At 40.8% G+C, this 17,363-nt stretch overlaps 1 protein-coding gene across 2 annotated transcripts in view; it reads left to right on the top strand.

Moving 5' to 3' along the window:
* The first annotated feature begins 10,119 nt into the window (after positions 1-10,119).
* The window catches only part of SEC23B (SEC23 homolog B, COPII coat complex component), a 47,287-nt gene continuing 40,043 nt past the window's right edge, over positions 10,120-17,363 (top strand). Inside the window, exons 1-3 of one of the 2 annotated variants that reach the window (XM_030310172.2) lie at positions 10,120-10,582; positions 13,193-13,416; positions 14,795-14,852. In XM_030310172.2, coding sequence (XP_030166032.1) covers positions 13,196-13,416; positions 14,795-14,852 — 279 coding nt within the window. In that variant the 5' untranslated portion in view covers positions 10,120-10,582; positions 13,193-13,195. Of the gene's footprint in view, positions 10,583-13,181; positions 13,417-14,794; positions 14,853-17,363 lie in introns of both variants that reach the window. The other variant, XM_030310171.1, reaches the window with a different exon arrangement.

Consider the following 17,363-nt stretch of genomic DNA (forward strand, 5'->3'; position numbering starts at 1 on the left):
TGCTAAGGGCAAAAGGCAATCTTAGCTTAATGTTATTTGGACCTCCAGGATCCTGTAAGTCTACTTTAAACATAAAAAAATTCCTTTGGAAACTTCCTTTATCTCTCCCCTTCCCCAGATATATGTTGACAATAGTACTGCAAGCTTACAGCCCCTTAATATACATCTGAAGGGTCTCATGATTGAGTTTTTACTAAACAGTAATAAATGACATTTGCCTAACAGCAACTAGCCCCTCAGTGTCCTGGAAACCTTGTTGCCAAAATACCTTAGAGACTTTCCCTGTCCCTAACCCCCTCCCAACCTGAAGGTATATAATCAGTCACCGTCACAACCCCAGTGCAGCACTTTCTGCGCACGAAGCCTGTCTCTGTGCTTTAATAAAACCACCTTTTTGCACCAAAGATATCTCAAGAATTCTTTCTCCGAACCCCAATATTTTCCACATCAATACTTTAACAAATTTAGAGACTGGGAAAACTGAAGTAGCAATGCAGTGGTTTACCTATTATAATATGGCAGTCCTGAAATTTTAGGAAACACATATACCTTATAGATTTATCAAAATCTTTTATACTGGGGTGGGCAAATGTATGCTTACGTGGTTAAAAATGGGAATAAACAGGGGGCGCCTGGGTGGCTCAGTTCATTAGGCATCTGACTTTTGATTTTGGCTCAAGCCATGAGTGCTGGGATGGAGCCCAACGTGAGGCTCCACACTGGGCATGAAGCCTACTTAAGATTCTCTCTCTTCCTTGGGACACCTGGGTGGTTCAGTCAGTTAAGGATCTGACTTTGGCTCAGGTCATGATTTCACGGTTTGTAGGCTGTGCTGATGGCTTGGAGCCTGGAGCCTGCTTCAGATTCTATGTCTCCCTCTCTCTTTGCCCCTCCCCTGCTCGCTCTCTCTCTCTCTCTCTCTCTCTCTCTCTCTCTCTCTCTCTCTCTCTCCCTCTCAAAAATAATTAAATATTGAAAATAAGTTTCTCTTTCCCTCTGCCCCTCCCCTGCTTGGGTGCTCTCTCTCTCTCTCTCTCTCTCTCTCTCTCTCTCTTTCTTTCTTTCAAAACAACAACAAAAAATTAGAATGAACAGAAAAGTGTTTCTTATTCCTTGCCTCTCCTATGAACTTACTCACTTTGTACATCAGGCATGTTTCTGCATTTGTTACTGAGAAACACTCTTAGGCACTTTATTTTTTTTAAGTTTATTTATTTATTTATTTTGAGAGAGTGAGAGAGAGAGAGAGAACGAGGTGGGAGGAGCAGAGAGAGGGAGGAGAGAGAATCCCAAGCAGGCTCCACACTGTCAGCACAGAGCCCAATGCAGAGCTTGAACCCACCAACCACGAGATCATGACCTGAGCCAAAATCAAGACCTGCTGGCTTAACCAAGCCACCCAGGCACCCCCACAGTTTATTGTTTGAATAGGCACAAGCAGGTGATCAAGATACACTGCCCCACCACCGCATTCTTTAGGAAGAGCCACGCATACTCTTCCTTCTTGAACTTTAGACTATGAATTTTTTGAAAAGCCCAATGTTATTGGGGCACCTGGGTGGCTCAGTGGGTTAAGCATACAACTCTTGGTTTCTGCTCAGGTCAAGATCTCACGGTTTCTGGGTTTGAGCCCCGCATCGGGCTCCATGCTGTTAGGACTCTCTTTCTTGCCCTCTCTCTTTGCCCCTCTCCTGCTAATTCTCTATCTCTAAAAATAAATACATAAACAACAAGAACAAAAAAGTCGAGGGGTGCCTGGGTGGCTCAGCACATTGAACATATATGACTTTGGCTTAGGTCATGATCTCACAGTTTGTGAGTTCAAGCCTCACTGCTGTCAGAGGAGAACCCACTTCAGATCCTCTGTAGGTCTCTCTCTGCCCCTACCCCACTTGCACATGCTCTCTCTCTCTCTCTCAAAAATAAATAAAACATTAAAAAGAAGTCAATGTTATTGAATTTTATTTTTTTTTACTTTGAAATTACTTTATTAATTGCAATGTATAATATATTAATGCAAAAGCATAATAGTTTACTAAGGGAGTCATAATCAGTCTTTATAAATAAAGTACACAGATAATATTCATAAGGCCACTTCCATACATATTAGCTTGAATTTTATCATTTTTTAATGTTTATTTTTGAGAGAGAGAGAGAGACAGAGTGAGAGCAGGGGAGGAGCAGAGACAGAGGAAGACACAGAATCCAAAGCAGGCTGCAGGCTCTGAGCTGTCAGCACAGAGCCTAAGGCAGGTCTCAAACACACAACCACGAGATCATGACCTGAGCCAAAGTCAGACGCTTAACCAATTGAGCCACCCAGGCACCCCATATTAGTCTGGACTTTAAATGTAACCGTATTCACTTCAGAAGGAATGAATTACTGAGACACACACCACCATGGATTAGTCTCAAAATAATTATGCTGAGTGAAAGATGCTAGACAACAACAACAACAACAACAAAAAGAGTACATACCGTATTATTCCACTCACTTAAAACTGTGGAGGGGCACCTGGGTGGCTCAGTTGGTTAAGCATCCGACTTTGGCTCAGGTCATGATCTCACTGTTTGTGAGTTCAAGCCCTGCATCAGGCTCTGTGCTGACAGCTCAGAGTCTGGAGCCTGCTTCAGATTCTGTGTCTCCCTCTCTCTCTGCCCTTTCCCTGTTTGCATTATGTCTGTCTCTCAAAAATAAATAAACATTAAAATAATAATAATAATAAGTTAAAACTATGGAAAATAACAGGGGCACAAGGAAACATTGTGGGATGATATACATGTTCACTATCCTGATGGTGATAGTAGTCAAAACTTAACATATTATACACTTCAAATATGTGCTGCTTATTGTGTGTCAATTATACCTCAATAAAGCTGTTTAAAAATTATTTTATTTTATTTTTTTGTTATTTTCTTAAAGAGAGAGAGAGAGAGAGCAAGCAGGCACAAGTAGGGGAGAGGAGCAGAGAGAGAGAGAGAGAGAGAGAGAGAGAGAATCTCAAGCAGGCTCCACTCTCAGCACAGAGCCTGATGTGGGACTTGATCTCATGATCCTGGGAACATGATATGAGCCAAAATCAAGAGTTGCACTTGATCTTAGCCAGAAGGCCGAGAAGCGATACCAAAATCAAGAGTTGAACGCTCAACCAACTGAGCCACCCAAGTGCCCCTAAAATTTAAATATAAATTAAAACAAGCAGAGGCATTCCTGTAGCCTAGAGACCATTTGCTTAGTGGTTTTTAGTTCAAGGAACAATGACACTCTATTAAAAGGAACTGTGAGCTGAAAAGGATTTATCCTTCCTCAAGATTTGTTTTAAGATCTTTTTTTAGCAGCTCTTTCTGTCCACAGGTCCTGTCCCTGTGCCCCGTGCTTTAATAAAATCACCTTTTTGCACACACATGCACACACAAAAAGATTTGTGTTTCTTTTCACTCACAAGGTAGTTGACTCTTCCTTTGAGAAGGAGAAAAATAAGGTAATGGTCTCAACTGTCAACCTTCTCAGATTGTTTTGTCGATAATGATGGCAAAGATTATGTACTTACCATTAAATCTGCCTTGTTTTCTTTTCTACCTTCTATCTCTTGGGCAACCATTTTCTGAACTTGCCATTATCACAGAAAATATAGCTTGGTTTCAAAACTAAAACATCATCTTTATGAACTAAAAACATTGAAAATGCACATTTCTGTCTGGTACATCATTTGCTAACATTGAAAGAGCCATTCTCAAGAACTTGAGAAAGCTGTTTTCATTTTTCTGACACACTCAGCCACCACCAACCTCTAAGACTGTCTTTCTGAATCACCTTCCTTTGCCTGAACTTTTCTTTTCAGGTCAGAATCTCTTCTTTAGGCGGTTTGTCTGTGACTCTCCAAACTCACTGTCCAAGCAAATACCTTCTGAGCTCCTTTGCTATTTCTTTCACATATTATTGTTTTAACCAATAAGAAGAAAGGAGAATATAAGGAAAGCTTCTTTGGAGTCTTGAAGGACACATGAGAGTCAAGTGGGAAAAGCATGGTGGTGACCGGGTGGTTCTTAGCAGAGAGGAGGGACATACAGGAGCACAGAGGTGAGACACAGCGTACAGGCTGGGAGAGACAACTGGTTCAATACGTAGCACTGAGGTAAATAGATCATGGAGACCCTTGTACAGCAAGAGGGGACATCTACTTTATCCTGTGAATGAGGGAAAGCTAGGTAGTTTTCAACAAGGCAAGGTCAGGGTCAGATGTGTGGTTCTGAAAAATCTCTCTGGCAACCAAAGTGAGATTTGGGTTTGGCAAAATTTTGGCAAAGAGATCATTTAGGAGGCTATTGTGGTCATTCGGGAAAAGTGAATGAGGGCTTGAACTAAGTAGCTAGATGGAAATGAGAAGCATTTAGAATAAAAAACCCCACAGGCCCAAGTGATGCATTATTACTTTCAGGGTTGGGGTGTTAAAGAGGTAGGGGAAGAAAAAAATATCTTTTCCTTCTACCCTTCTAGGTTCTTGGCTGGGGCTCTGAAACAAAAGACATATAAGCAAGAGAAGAACATACAAAAAATTGATTTTTTAAATATGTTTTACATGACATGGGAGCCTTCATCAGGAAATGAAAACCCGGGGCACCTGGGTGGTTCAGTTCGTTAAGTGTCCAACTTCGGCTCAGGTCATGATCTCACAGTTTGTGGGTTCAAGCCCCACATCGGGCTCTGTGCTGACAGCTCAGAGCCTGGACCTGCTTCAGATTCTGTGTCTCCCTCTCTCTCTCTGCCCCTCCCCTGCTCTCTATCTGTCTCTATCTCTCTCTCTCAAAAATACATAAACATTAAAAATTTTTTTTTGTTAAAGGAAATGAAAACCCAACAAAGCAGTTAAACCGGATTGTTTTTATGCTAGGTTTTATGAAGAGTGGTAGGTCATGAGGAAAATGCAATAGAACAAAAGCATATGAAATAAGGGTAGTTAATAAGGGAAGAAATTTAGCAAGGCCTATTCATTCTGATTCCTCTTGGCATCTGTTCTGTGAAAGGGAGGCATACACAAAATGACTTCCAAAGGCTCAAGGAGTCGTAAGACCAAAGGAAAATCCTGATAAATCCAGCTTGACAGAAATGTGTTTTTTTTTTTAATGTTTATTTATTCTGAGAGAGAGTGCATGCAGGCTGGTGAGGGGCAGAAAGAGAATCCCAAGCAGAGTCCCCTGTCAGTGCAGAGCCCAATGCGGGTCTTGATTATGAGATTATCACCTGAGCCCAAATCAAGAGTCAGACACTTCACCAACTGAGTCACCTAGGCACCCCTACAGAAATGGCTTACTAAGGGGATGAGTAGATCTCTGTAGCCCTATCTCTCATAAGACCTGCTTTTTTAGCCCTAGAGGCTGGGGAATACATTCTGGGAGACCCCCCACCCCACAGGAGGAAATGTTTGAGAATAGTTGTGTCATAGTCACATCTCCAAAGAAAGTTAAGAATGTTATGTCCCAAGGGTGTACTTAATAGTATGTTTAGACAAAAGAAAGTGTGGGAGGGGGAGTAGCTATTATGGAGAATGCTTCGGGTCACAGAGAGATAGTCATTGTGGATTTATCCAAGATGGCATTTGTGTGGCTCACCCATCTGTCTGCAGAGGTAACAAATGTCTCCTCCTGGTAAAAACAGAGCACCTCTCATATGATGGTCTTATGACCGGTTTGAGGGGAGACAGGGAAGGTCAGTGGGTCCTTCCTTGCACCTACCCTCTCTCAAAATCCTTCAGCTTAAAATATTAAATATGCTACTCTGTCATATTTTGGTAGTGTGTCCTGAACCCCACGAGAGACAAGGAGGGACCAAGAATAACTCCCTAGTTATTAGGATGACTGGGAGGAGAATGGTATCTCCAAGTGAAATAGAAAGTACAAGAGACAGGTTACTTTAGGGCGAGGGGAACAATGAATTCAGTTTAGGACCATTAAAAGATAAACTGAGGCATACTAAAATTGTAAGAGTTGGGGCACCTGGGTGGCTCAGTCGGTTGAGCATCCAACTTCGGTTCAGGTCATGATCTCGCAGTTGGTGGGTTTGAGCCCCGCATCTGGCTCACTGCTGTCAGTGCAGAGCCCACTTTGGATCCTCTGTCCTCCTCTCTCTTTGTCCCTCCCCTGCTCATGTGCACTCTCCCAAAAAAAACATTAAAAAAATTTTTTTTAATTGTAAGAGTTTATTTGAGCGAAATTCAATTTGAATCAAACAGCACCAAACCGGAAGTGGTTAGGAGCCCTCTGTCAACAGGAGTCAGGGAAAACACTTAAACAGAAAAGGTGTAGAAGCCAAGAGAAGAAATTATTTGATTGTCCAGTTGGCTGTTGATTGTATTCAGTGTTTCAATTTCATAACCTTGAGGCATTTCTGTACTTACATTTTAGTTTGCTTATGTAGGCTGTCATGGCATTAGAGCCACATCAGTCTAATGGCCTTCTTTTTAATTAACTTGACAGGACACATGGAGGTTCAGGTGCCAAAACCCCAGAGATATCTAGCAGGTTGCTGGATATATGAATCTCATGTTAGGTAAGTCTGAGCCAGAAACATAGAAATTAGATTATAGATGATGAATAATATGTCACGAAAATTGTGAAAGACTTTGAAATAGTCAAAAGTCCATGGGTGAACTTCCATGGAATGCTGGGCATTTTTTAAAGGACTCTCTGGGGTCATCTGATTGTAAGGGGTATGTGCCTCTATCTTTGACTAAGCTATTTTACAACTCTGCAGCGAAAGAAATTAATTTACAGAAAACTGATAGTAATGCAAATGTCTCCTGTCCATAACAATGCAAATGAGTCTTGTCCACAGCAATGCAAATGAGTTTTGTGTGGTAGGGAATATGAATCTATAAATCAAATTCTTCCTTGAACCAGTCTGAACATCCTTACTTGTTACCTCATTAATAAATGAGTTTTTGACATATGCTCATTTTATATTTGTATGAGGGCCAGAATTTTACCTTTTTGAAACTTTAACAATTTTGAAGGTTTCACCAGCATCCCAATGGATTCACCTAACAAAATCAGGTAAATCATGTTGCTGAAGAATACCTTGTGGGCTGCTTAATTAAGCCCAGGAATATTTTGCTTTTGGCTCTCAGAGTGAACAGTGAATATTCAAGTGGCAATCATACAACAATAAACTGATTCTGTTTCTCTAGGTTTTTTCTCTTTAATGATTTTGTATTTTTGGTTTTGTTTCTGATACATCTACAGCCAATATGTTTCTCATCATTGGTGGCAACAGCAATCAGGAATTTGACTTTATTTTCTGACCATTTGGTGGTTTAAGTTAATTGGTAGTTACAGAGATATATACTCTTTTGGATAAGAGATGACAGAGAATCTAGTTGGTCTTTTTTGTTTGTTTGCCTTTTTTGTCTATTTATGAGTTCAAATCAGTCAAGATTTTCATGCCTCCTGGGAAGAAGAATGACTCTATATCTGATCTGGTGAGTTTTTGTGTTTCTGTGTTCACTTCTGACCTGTGACTAAAGTTGTAGAATCAAAGCTGTATACTTTCTTTTTTTTTTAATTAAAAAAATTTTTTTAACGTTTATTTATTTTTGACAGAGAGAGAGACAGAGCATGAATGGGGAAGGGGCAGAGAGAGAGGAAGACACAGAATCGGAAGCAGGCTCCAGGCTCTGACCTGTCAGCACAGAGCCCAACGCGGGGCTCAAACTCACAGACTTCAAGATCGTGACCTGAGCCGAAGTCGGACGCTCAACTGACTGAGCCACCCAGGAGCCCCAAAGCTGTATACTTTCTTTGTGTCTATGCATCTCTGTGTCTTTATGGCTATAACCAAGAAAGGCCCTCACATGTTGTGGAGTGTGAAATGTTTACTAAGTTCGGAGACCTCTAATAAATTAGATTAGTATGTCTCTTTTTCTTAGTTAAATTTTTTGTTTATTTTGAGAAAGAGAGAGAGTGCGTGCAGGGGAGGGACAGAGAAAAAGAGAGAGAATCCCAAGCAGGCTCAGTGCGAACAGTGTGGAGCCCAACATAAGGCTGTCAGTGGGACAGGGCTGGAACCCAGGAACAGTGACATCATTGATGAAGGAGCATGAGGCAGGCTGAGGGCAAAATTCAGGCTGGCTGGTACTCTACCCGCCCCCCCCCCCCCCCCCCAGTGGAATATGTGTGATATTCCTCGGACACTCCCAACTACCCAAGGACAAAGGAAAGGGGTTTAAGTGCTTGCCATGGTAATGTGGGAGACTAAGGCAAACGAAAAACTGAATTCCCTTACTGTCTACAACCCACTGACAAGTCCTTGAAACCAGCAGAGTAACCTCCCTCTAGGAGCTCAGCTGCCTTGATAATGACACTTTGTTAGGGGCAAAAGAAAACCTTAGCTTAACATTACCCCAACCTCAAGGATCCTGTAAATCAACTTCCTTTATCTCAACTGCCCCAAGATATATGCTGGCAATCATATTCCAAGCTTATGGCCCCCGGATATGCATTTCATATGATGAAGAGTCTCATGACCCTTCATGAGGTTTTATTAAACAGTGACAAATGGTGTTTCCCTAGCAACAGCTAGCCCCTCAAGGTCCTGGAAACCTTGCTTCCAAAATTCCTTAGAGACTTACTCTATGCCTGACCCCCTCCCAACCTGAGGGTATAATGAGTTTCCCATCAAGACCCCAGTGCAGTTCTTCCTGCCCATGGGTTCTGTTCCCATGCTTTAATAAAATCACCTTTTTGCACCAAAAACATCTTCAAGAATTATTTCATGGCCGTTGGCTCTGGACCCCACAAATCCCCCATCACCCCAAAAACTTCATCAGTTATGACCCCAGCCAAAATCAAGAGCCAGATGCCCAACCAACTGAGCTGTCCAGGCACCCCAGATTAGTATGTCTTTTAAAGGAGCTCTGTTCCGGAGTGCCTGAGTGACTAAGTCTGTTGGGCATCCAACTCGATTTTGGCTCTGTTTGTGGGATAGAGCCTGAGTCAGTCTCCACGATGTGTGTGGAGCCTGCTTGGGATTCACTCTCTTTCCCTCTACCCCTCTACTTTCTCCCCACTCACCATCTCTCTCTAAAATTAAATAAATAAATAAATAAATAAATAAATAAATAAATAGGAGCTCTGTTCTGACTGGCTTATTGAGATAAATATATACTTACATAAATCAAATATTCCTAAAACTACCCAAAAATAATGAAATTAAACTTCCAATACTTTAAATGTGTAGGAATTTTAAAAACCCTTCTTAGAAAATTCTAGTATAGAAAGAAGCCAGGATCAAATAATTAAAGCAAGTCTTTGGTAAATGATATTCTTTTAACGTTTGGTTAAAAAAAAAAAAAAAACCATACAGCTATGTCTTTTCTCGGGGTAAACTATAATACAAATGTGTATTTATTTTAATTGAGTTTGCTTCCTTACTGAGAGATTAATGCAAACTGCCTAAATTTATTCACTTAATGATGTAAAACCTAATGTTATTCTGACATGGTTTAGGAACATGAAAATCGTAAATTTGTTCAACAAAAATGAATCATTAATTGACAGACTTTTTATATTAAGAGTATGTTTCATAATATATTGACCTAAAACTAGTTTGTGTTCTGTAAGTAGCTGAAAATTTTGTACTAAGTTGAGCTAATTAATGGTAATTCTTGCATGTCTAGATATATTCTAAGCATCATTGTAAGTTTATATAGCTTTGCTTCTTTTAAAAAATATACTATAGACAGGCTGTATCTCGGAGTCAGATTAATAAACGTGCTCATTTTTGTCACTTAGAAAAAGGTATATAAAGGCTGTGGTGGCTGTAGAAAGTTGTGTTCTATATACTTAGGAGTTCGGTTAGTCTCCCAGGATGCGTGAATATGACCACTCCCAATTATTCACCTTCTCGTAGATGGAGGACAGAGCTAGACACGCAGAGAGTAACTGCGCGCTAGTGTCAATCCCCGAAGAGAACGCGAAGTCAACATAGCGAGCAGTAACGTAATGAAGTATTGCTACGCGTGCTGAATTTCCAAAGGTAGTGTGCGGACCCACGCTCCGTCCGCTCCGCCCCGCCCCTTGCCGCGCTGACACCTTTTCCCGGCAAGCTTCAGTTTCCTCCGCCTCTCCTTTTTCCGGTGCCACACGTCATCATTCTCGCTTCCCGGTAGCTAAGGCGATGAGAGGGACTTCCCAGTTGGGCGGGCGGAAGTCATGTTGGATCAGGGCGAATCCCTGAGGCGTGCCGGCTGCACCTAGGAAACAGTCGCGCAGGCACCTGAGTTTTCTGAAGCATAAACATTTAGGGGTGAACGTGGAGGAACGTAGGATCTGAGGAGCGGTGGTTTTGTGGCCTGAGAACAACGGGCTTGCCCCATTCCAAGATGGCGGCGTGGCTTCACTGAGCGTCTTGCTTCCGCTTCTCCGCCGGGGGAGGCCCTCTTTGATTGGCCAGAGGACGGCGCTGTGGCGTGACGCACAGGGTCGCTGACCAGTCGTCTGAGAGCTGAGCTGGACTTGGCGGTGGGAGCCGGAGCGGGGCCCTAGCAGCTGTGGGTGCGGACGCGGCCAGGTGAACTGCTCCTGCCAGGTGAGTGGGCGCGCAGGTGATGGGAGCCGAGGGCACGGACTGGAGTCTCTGTAGGGACCGAATGGGTTGCTCCTGGGGCGAAGCCTCTTCTCGGCGGCTTGGCGGGCAGAGGAATTTAGGGACTCAGTGACCCAGGGGTCTGCTGAAGAGTGACGCGTTCCTCGTCAGGCGGTGCGGCCGGCCGGCTTCTGGCTGGGGAACCCTAGGAATCGCGGGGTGCGGAAGGATTCAGGTTTCTTTTTAGAGTTGAGTAACCTGAAATGGGATGAATGACTTCTGCCTCGTGACAGCTGGAACTAAGATCCGGGGCTTCGGACTACGCTTGAAGCATTAAACTGTGCTTAAACTTGGCTACCGTGTCCTGAGAAGTTATGATTTGATGGAATGACCGGTTCAGTTTTTGGCGTGTGTGTATTTTTGGCAGACACTCCTACAGAACCTTTAAAGTTCTTTTCATTCATTCATTAACTCATCCATTCATCTATTAGCCTCTTCAGAAACTCCTCCCCTGTGAGAATATGATGTGAGTCAAAGATCGACCGCCCTAGAAAAATGCACATTCGCTCATGCACACAATTTTGCATGCAGCTTCAGAAGATTTATTGACGCTCTGAAGTGCCCCGTTGGTTTTGTGCCCAGATTTAAGAATCCATGTTCTAGAAGAGGCGACAGGAAGAGACAGTGGGAAACGGAAAGAGCAGGTTTTAATATGTAGCTGCTTGGGGACATTGGATGGAGCCAGTATCTTTCATTAATGTTTTGAGTGGGTACCAGTCAGTGAATGAAACCTGCTGAGGTACTTGTTGAGAATTGTGATATTAGAACTTGCGTTTATTCCCACCTGAGTTATCCCTTTGCCACTTCGTAGCTGCAGAAGGGCCTCCTATGTAAAGGGTGCTTCAGTTTCCCGCCTTTGTCAGAAATAACAAGTAGATGCCTTAGAGTGTCAGTTGGAGCAAACATTTAGAATTTTTGTGGTCTGGGTTGCGTGTAGTGGGCTAATTCCTTCATTTGCTTTTCTAGCCGCATAAAATCATTCCCTGGGTGGCTACGTCGGTTAAGCATTCAACTCCTGATTTCAGCTCAGGTTGTGGCCTCACAGTTGTGAGATTGAGCCCGTGTCATGGAGCCTGCTTAAGATTCTCTCTCTCTTGCGGCACCTGGGTGGCTTAATTGGTTAAGCATCCGACTTTGGCTCGGGTTAATGATCTCCTGGTTTGTGAGTTCAAGCCCCCTGCATTGGTCTCTCTGCTGTCAGTGCAGAGCCCCCTTTGGATTCTCTGTCTCCCTCTCTCTCTGCCCTTCTCCTGCAGGAGCTCTCTCAGTCTCTCTCTCTAAAATAAGTAATAAACATTTAAAAAAAAAGATTCTCTCTCTCTCTCCCACCCTTTGCCCCCCACCCTCAAAAAATCATTCCCTTACTCCATATTATTTACAGTATGGCACTTCTCATAATAACACTTATTATTGGATACACTTATTATTCAGCGCCTCAGGAAGTGAGCACTAGAGGCCACTAATAACATAGTTCTTTAATTTGCCTGTTTTTCCATTTTTCTTGAGGGTCTTGTTCCTGTGAACCCTAGGTGGCTGAGATATGTGTTAGCCTTAGCCTAGACTTTAGAATGCAAATAGGGTGTATGAAACACTCAATGGAGTTGGCATTGTCTGGGTTTGAAAAGCTTAGTCTAAATGGTTATTTTATCAACCAGAATTTTTCGAGGCATGAACATAAGCAACCCTGGTGAAAAGGTCCTGGTGAAGGACTCGCTCAGCACGATAGCAAATTCAGCATTATAATCTTGGTGATCCCAAGTAGAAGTATTTTTGCTAGGAACTGGTGGTGGTTCTCATTACGAATTGGACTCACAACGTCAGCATCCAGTTCTTGTCTCCCCAGGTAACAGAGGAGGGGAAAGGGCACAAAAACAAGATCACTTGGAAAGTAGAATTTAATGCAGTGTTTGCTTTAATAAAGCAAGGAAGGGAGGGGATCAGGGAGGAAGGTAGCTGGATGCTGAAACAGGGCTTGAGACTGACTCTTGGGGAAGGGGAATTAGAACTGGCTTGGTTGAAATGTTGTATGATCTATGAGGAGGTTTACATTAGTATTACTCAACTACTTGCAGCTTGGAAATGATCAAATGATTGTAAACCCCCCACATCTTTCCATTTATTTAAGTGCTAGAGAGGAGAGTTGAGAAAGGAATAGTAGGCAAAGAGAACTGTGAAGTTAATGGGCTTTGGGAGTCAAAGGGAAGGGAGATGTTGTCATCCTCCAGTGACCAGTTCTTCTAGACTAAGTGTTTAATTTTTTTTTTAATCTTTATTTTTGAGAGAGAGACAGTGCGAGCAGGGGAGGAACAGAGAGAGAGGGAGACACAGAATCTGAAGCAGCCTCCAGGCTCCGAGCTGTTAGCACAGAGACCAACGCGGGGCTGCAGCTCACAAACCGTGAGATCATGACCTGAGCCGAAGTTGGCCGCTTAGCTGACTGAGCCACCCAGACTAAGTGTTTAAAGAACATTGTTGGGTGACCATCTTCTTTTTTGAAGTTTAGTTGAGAAATTCACATAAAATTAAAAAGCCTCATCTATAGTTTCTTTTTAGACTATGGCAACATATTTGGAGTTCATTCAGCAGAATGAAGAACGAGATGGTGTGCGCTTTAGTTGGAATGTGTGGCCTTCCAGCCGCCTCGAGGCTACAAGAATGGTTGTTCCCCTGGCTTGTCTCCTCACTCCTTTGAAAGAACGTCCAGACCTGCCTCCTGTACAATATGAACCTGTGCTCTGCAGCCGGCCAACTTGCAAAGCCATTCTCAATCCACTTTGGTATGAATTCTTTTTAAAACTAGTAAAAAGGAAGAATGCAGTATGTTATGATTTTTATGTGATTCTCATAAAAGTGATTCAGTTAGGGCAAATCATCAAATTTGGGATTAGTAGTAGATGGTGAGATTCTGAGGTGATGAATGCTTGTAGAAGTCTAGGGTGGGGGGATGGGCTAAATAGGGATGGGCATTTAGGAGGGCACTTGTGATGGGCACTGGGTGTTATTTATATGTAAGTGATGAATCACTAAATTCTACTACTGAAACCATTCTTATACTATATGTTAACTAGGATTTACATACAATTAAAAATATATATATATATATTTAAAAAAGAATGCTTGTAGAAGTCTGAGTCTTACTGGCCTAATATTTGAGATAAAATTGGAACTTACAGGAATGAGGTAGAAGTCAAGGGAAAGGATTGGAATTCACTTTTTTTTCTTATTTCAATTTGTTTTTGGTTTAACCATAGATTATACTGGTACCTTTCGAAGCATTTTCCCAAAAAAATCAGAAAGCTTTTGACGGTTTTCTCATACTTACCTGGTATGGTGATGCTGTATGGCAGGAAGTAATAGGTGGAAGAAATTATAACTGTTAGTGATGGTTAAGTGTAATGTTTTGTACCTGAGATCATGACCTATGATATTTTCCTGAAATGTGGGCATTATTTGAAAGAACCTTTAAACAGGTGAAGAGTATCAGAAATATTGTCTAAAAGGTAAGACTTTTATATGAGGGAAAAACGAGACTCATATGAAGGAACATTTTTTACTTCATTCCCCTTACTTTTACTTATTACACCCATTCATAAGATGCTGTTACTCTTCTTTCAAAGAGGTAGCCATTGCTTATTAATTTTCTAAGTGCAGAAAGGGAGAAAAAGCTAATTGAAGCATTATCTTTAACCAGTTCTAGGAAGCATGCCTCCCAACCTTTCTTCAAGTGAGGTAGGTGAGGTGAAAGTCAGGCAAGTGTTTCCATGTGTGAAATTTAGTATTGACATTTAGTGGTTTCACATATCTTAACAATAAAAGTGCTAGAAAAATCACACAGATTATGTTAAGAACAGGACAAAAGGGAATAACCTGTAACTTATATAAAATCATGACATTTTAAATATTGTCAAGGGAATTAGAAAAGAGAAAAAAAGATTTACTAATTCTTCAGTGCTGCTGTTTGAAGGAAATTTTTGGTGTATTTAACAGCCATAACTCTTAACTGCAGTAGACATTTTACATCACTCCATCCATTCATGCTCAGAATGATATCTGAAACATATCTATGAGACTTACTAAACTTAAAGATTACATTTGAATGCTTTCCACATTACAAATGAAAATGGTACCTAGCTATAATATTTATCTTTCTCACAGTCAGGTTGATTATCGAGCAAAACTTTGGGCCTGTAATTTCTGTTTCCAAAGAAATCAGGTATGTGAATTTTTTTTAAGTGTTTTTCTGTGTTTCATTTTAGTTGAATTACTCTGAAAAAAATTAAGTAAGGTTGAATTTGTGTCTGTCTGGGTAGTCATAAATTTCTGCTGACCTCAAGGCAATAGCTTTTGTTAAGCATAATTGAACACTGAACATATGTGATTTTTCTGTTGAACGATGACTCAGTTTCATTATGTGGGTTTTTATCATTTGCTCTGGAGGGGACATAAAATTCCCATTTTTGATGTCCTCTGTAGGCAGTGAATATGTTATCCTAAGAAAACAGATATGTCGTGTATATTTCATTTGACTTCAGTTTATTCTAATTGCATAGTGTGTACATTACTGAATTTTCACTTTTTGATCTTTATAACTTTCAGGGTCCAAGTACCAATGTTGAGCATTTCTTGATTTAAAAATTTTAAAACTACTGGGGCACGTGGTGGCTGTCGATTAAATGTCCAACTTTTTTTTTTTTTTTTTTTTTTTTTTAAATTTTTTTTTCAACGTTTTTTATTTATTTTTGGGACAGAGAGAGACAGAGCATGAACGGGGGAGGGGCAGAGAGAGAGGGAGACACAGAATCAGAAACAGGCTCCAGGCTCTGAGCCATCAGCCCAGAGCCCGACGCGGGGCTCGAACTCACGGACCGCGAGATCGTGACCTGGCTGAAGTCGGACGCGTAACCGACTGCGCCACCCAGGCGCCCCTAAATGTCCAACTCTTGATCTCAGCTCAGGTCGTGATCTCATGGTTCGTGAGTTCGAGTCCCACATCAGGCTCTGTGCTGACAGCGTGGAGCCTGCTTGGGATTCTGTCTTTCCCTCTCTCTCTGCCCCTCCCCTGCTCATGCACACACTCTCTATCTAAATAAATGTTTTTAAAACATCATCACATTATACATTTAAAAGAGTGAATTTTATGATATATATAATATATCTCAATAAAGCTGTTAGAAAAATTTAATCATTTCCAGTATAGCATATAGTGGTTTAGTACCTCTTAAGATATTAATAACATGCATTTATTTATTCACATATTTAATCATAATTGCAGATAATCTCATTCTTTGATACATCTCACAGTAAGTCCAGTGATAAATAGACCAATCAGTGTACTAAGTATAGGCTTGGGAATTATGAGCAGGTACCATTCAAAATTCACCTCCATGAGAGATTCAGGAGTATGTGCAACTCTTAAAGGCATTCAGAATTGAGGTCTATGTTTAATACAGTTATAATGAAAATTCTAAGGCATCAAAAGACAATGTCAGCAGAGTAAAAATGTAGTCCACAAAATATTTGCTAATCATAAATCTTGTAAGGGATTAATATCAGGACATCCAGGGGAGGAGATAATGAGGAAATGTTTATAAGTTCAGAGTTTCAGTTTTGCAAGATAAAAAAATTGAGTTCTTGGGAATGCAAACTGGTGCAGCCACTCTGGGAAACAGTATGGAGTTTCTTCAAAAACTTAAAAATATTAGTACCCTAAGACTCAGCGATTGTATTACTAGGTATTTACCCAAAGGACACAAAAATAGTATTTCAGAGGAATACGTGCACCCAGATATTTATAGCTGCATTATTTACAATAGCCAAATTTCCAAGCAGCTTAAGTGTCCATTGACCAATGAATGGACAAAGAAATGGATATATATATATATCATATATAATGGAATATTACTATGCCAAAAAAACAAAACAAAACAAAAACAACAACAACGGATTCTTGCTATTAGCAAAGTCAAGTGACTGAGCTAGAGGGTATGAGGCAGTGAAATAAGTCAGGGAGAAAGAGACAAATATCATGTGATTTCACTCATACATGGAGTTTAAGAAAGAAAACCAATGAGGAAAATGACAAAAAAGAGAAAGAGGCAAATCAAAACACAGACACTTAAGTATTGATAACAAATTGATCGTTACCAAGAGGGAGGTTAGTGCGGAATGTAGTAAAAAGGTGATGGGGATTAAGGAGTGAACTTGTAATGAATGGTGTGCTATATGGAAATGTCGAATCACTATATGATGTATGTGAAATTATATTTCACTGTATGTAAACTAACTGGAAATTAAATAAAAAATAAAAAAAATAAATATATGGTTTTCAGGTCTCACATTTAGGTCTTTAATACAGTTTGCTTTTATTTTTATATATCATTAAGAAATGATCCAGGTTCTTTCTTTTGCATACACCTGTTTAATTTTCTAATGGTGTAAATATATTGACCATGTAAGTGTAGGTCTCTATTCAGTTTCATTGATCTATGTAACTATGCCAATACCATGATGTTTTGTATTTTTTCTTTGTAGTATACCTTGAAATCTGAAATTATGATGCCACCAGCTTTGTTCTGTTTTCTTTTTTTTCTTTTCAAAATTGCTTTCTATTTGGATTTGTTTGTGGTTGCATTCAAATACTAGGATTCTTCATTCAACTTTTGTGAAAAATGCTATTAGCATTTTGATAGGGAGTCCATTGTATCTCTATGTTCCTCTGGTAGTA

The sequence above is a fragment of the Lynx canadensis genome, chromosome A3, assembly GCF_007474595.2.
Source record: "Lynx canadensis isolate LIC74 chromosome A3, mLynCan4.pri.v2, whole genome shotgun sequence".
In the NCBI taxonomy this organism is placed as follows: Eukaryota; Metazoa; Chordata; class Mammalia; order Carnivora; family Felidae; genus Lynx; species Lynx canadensis.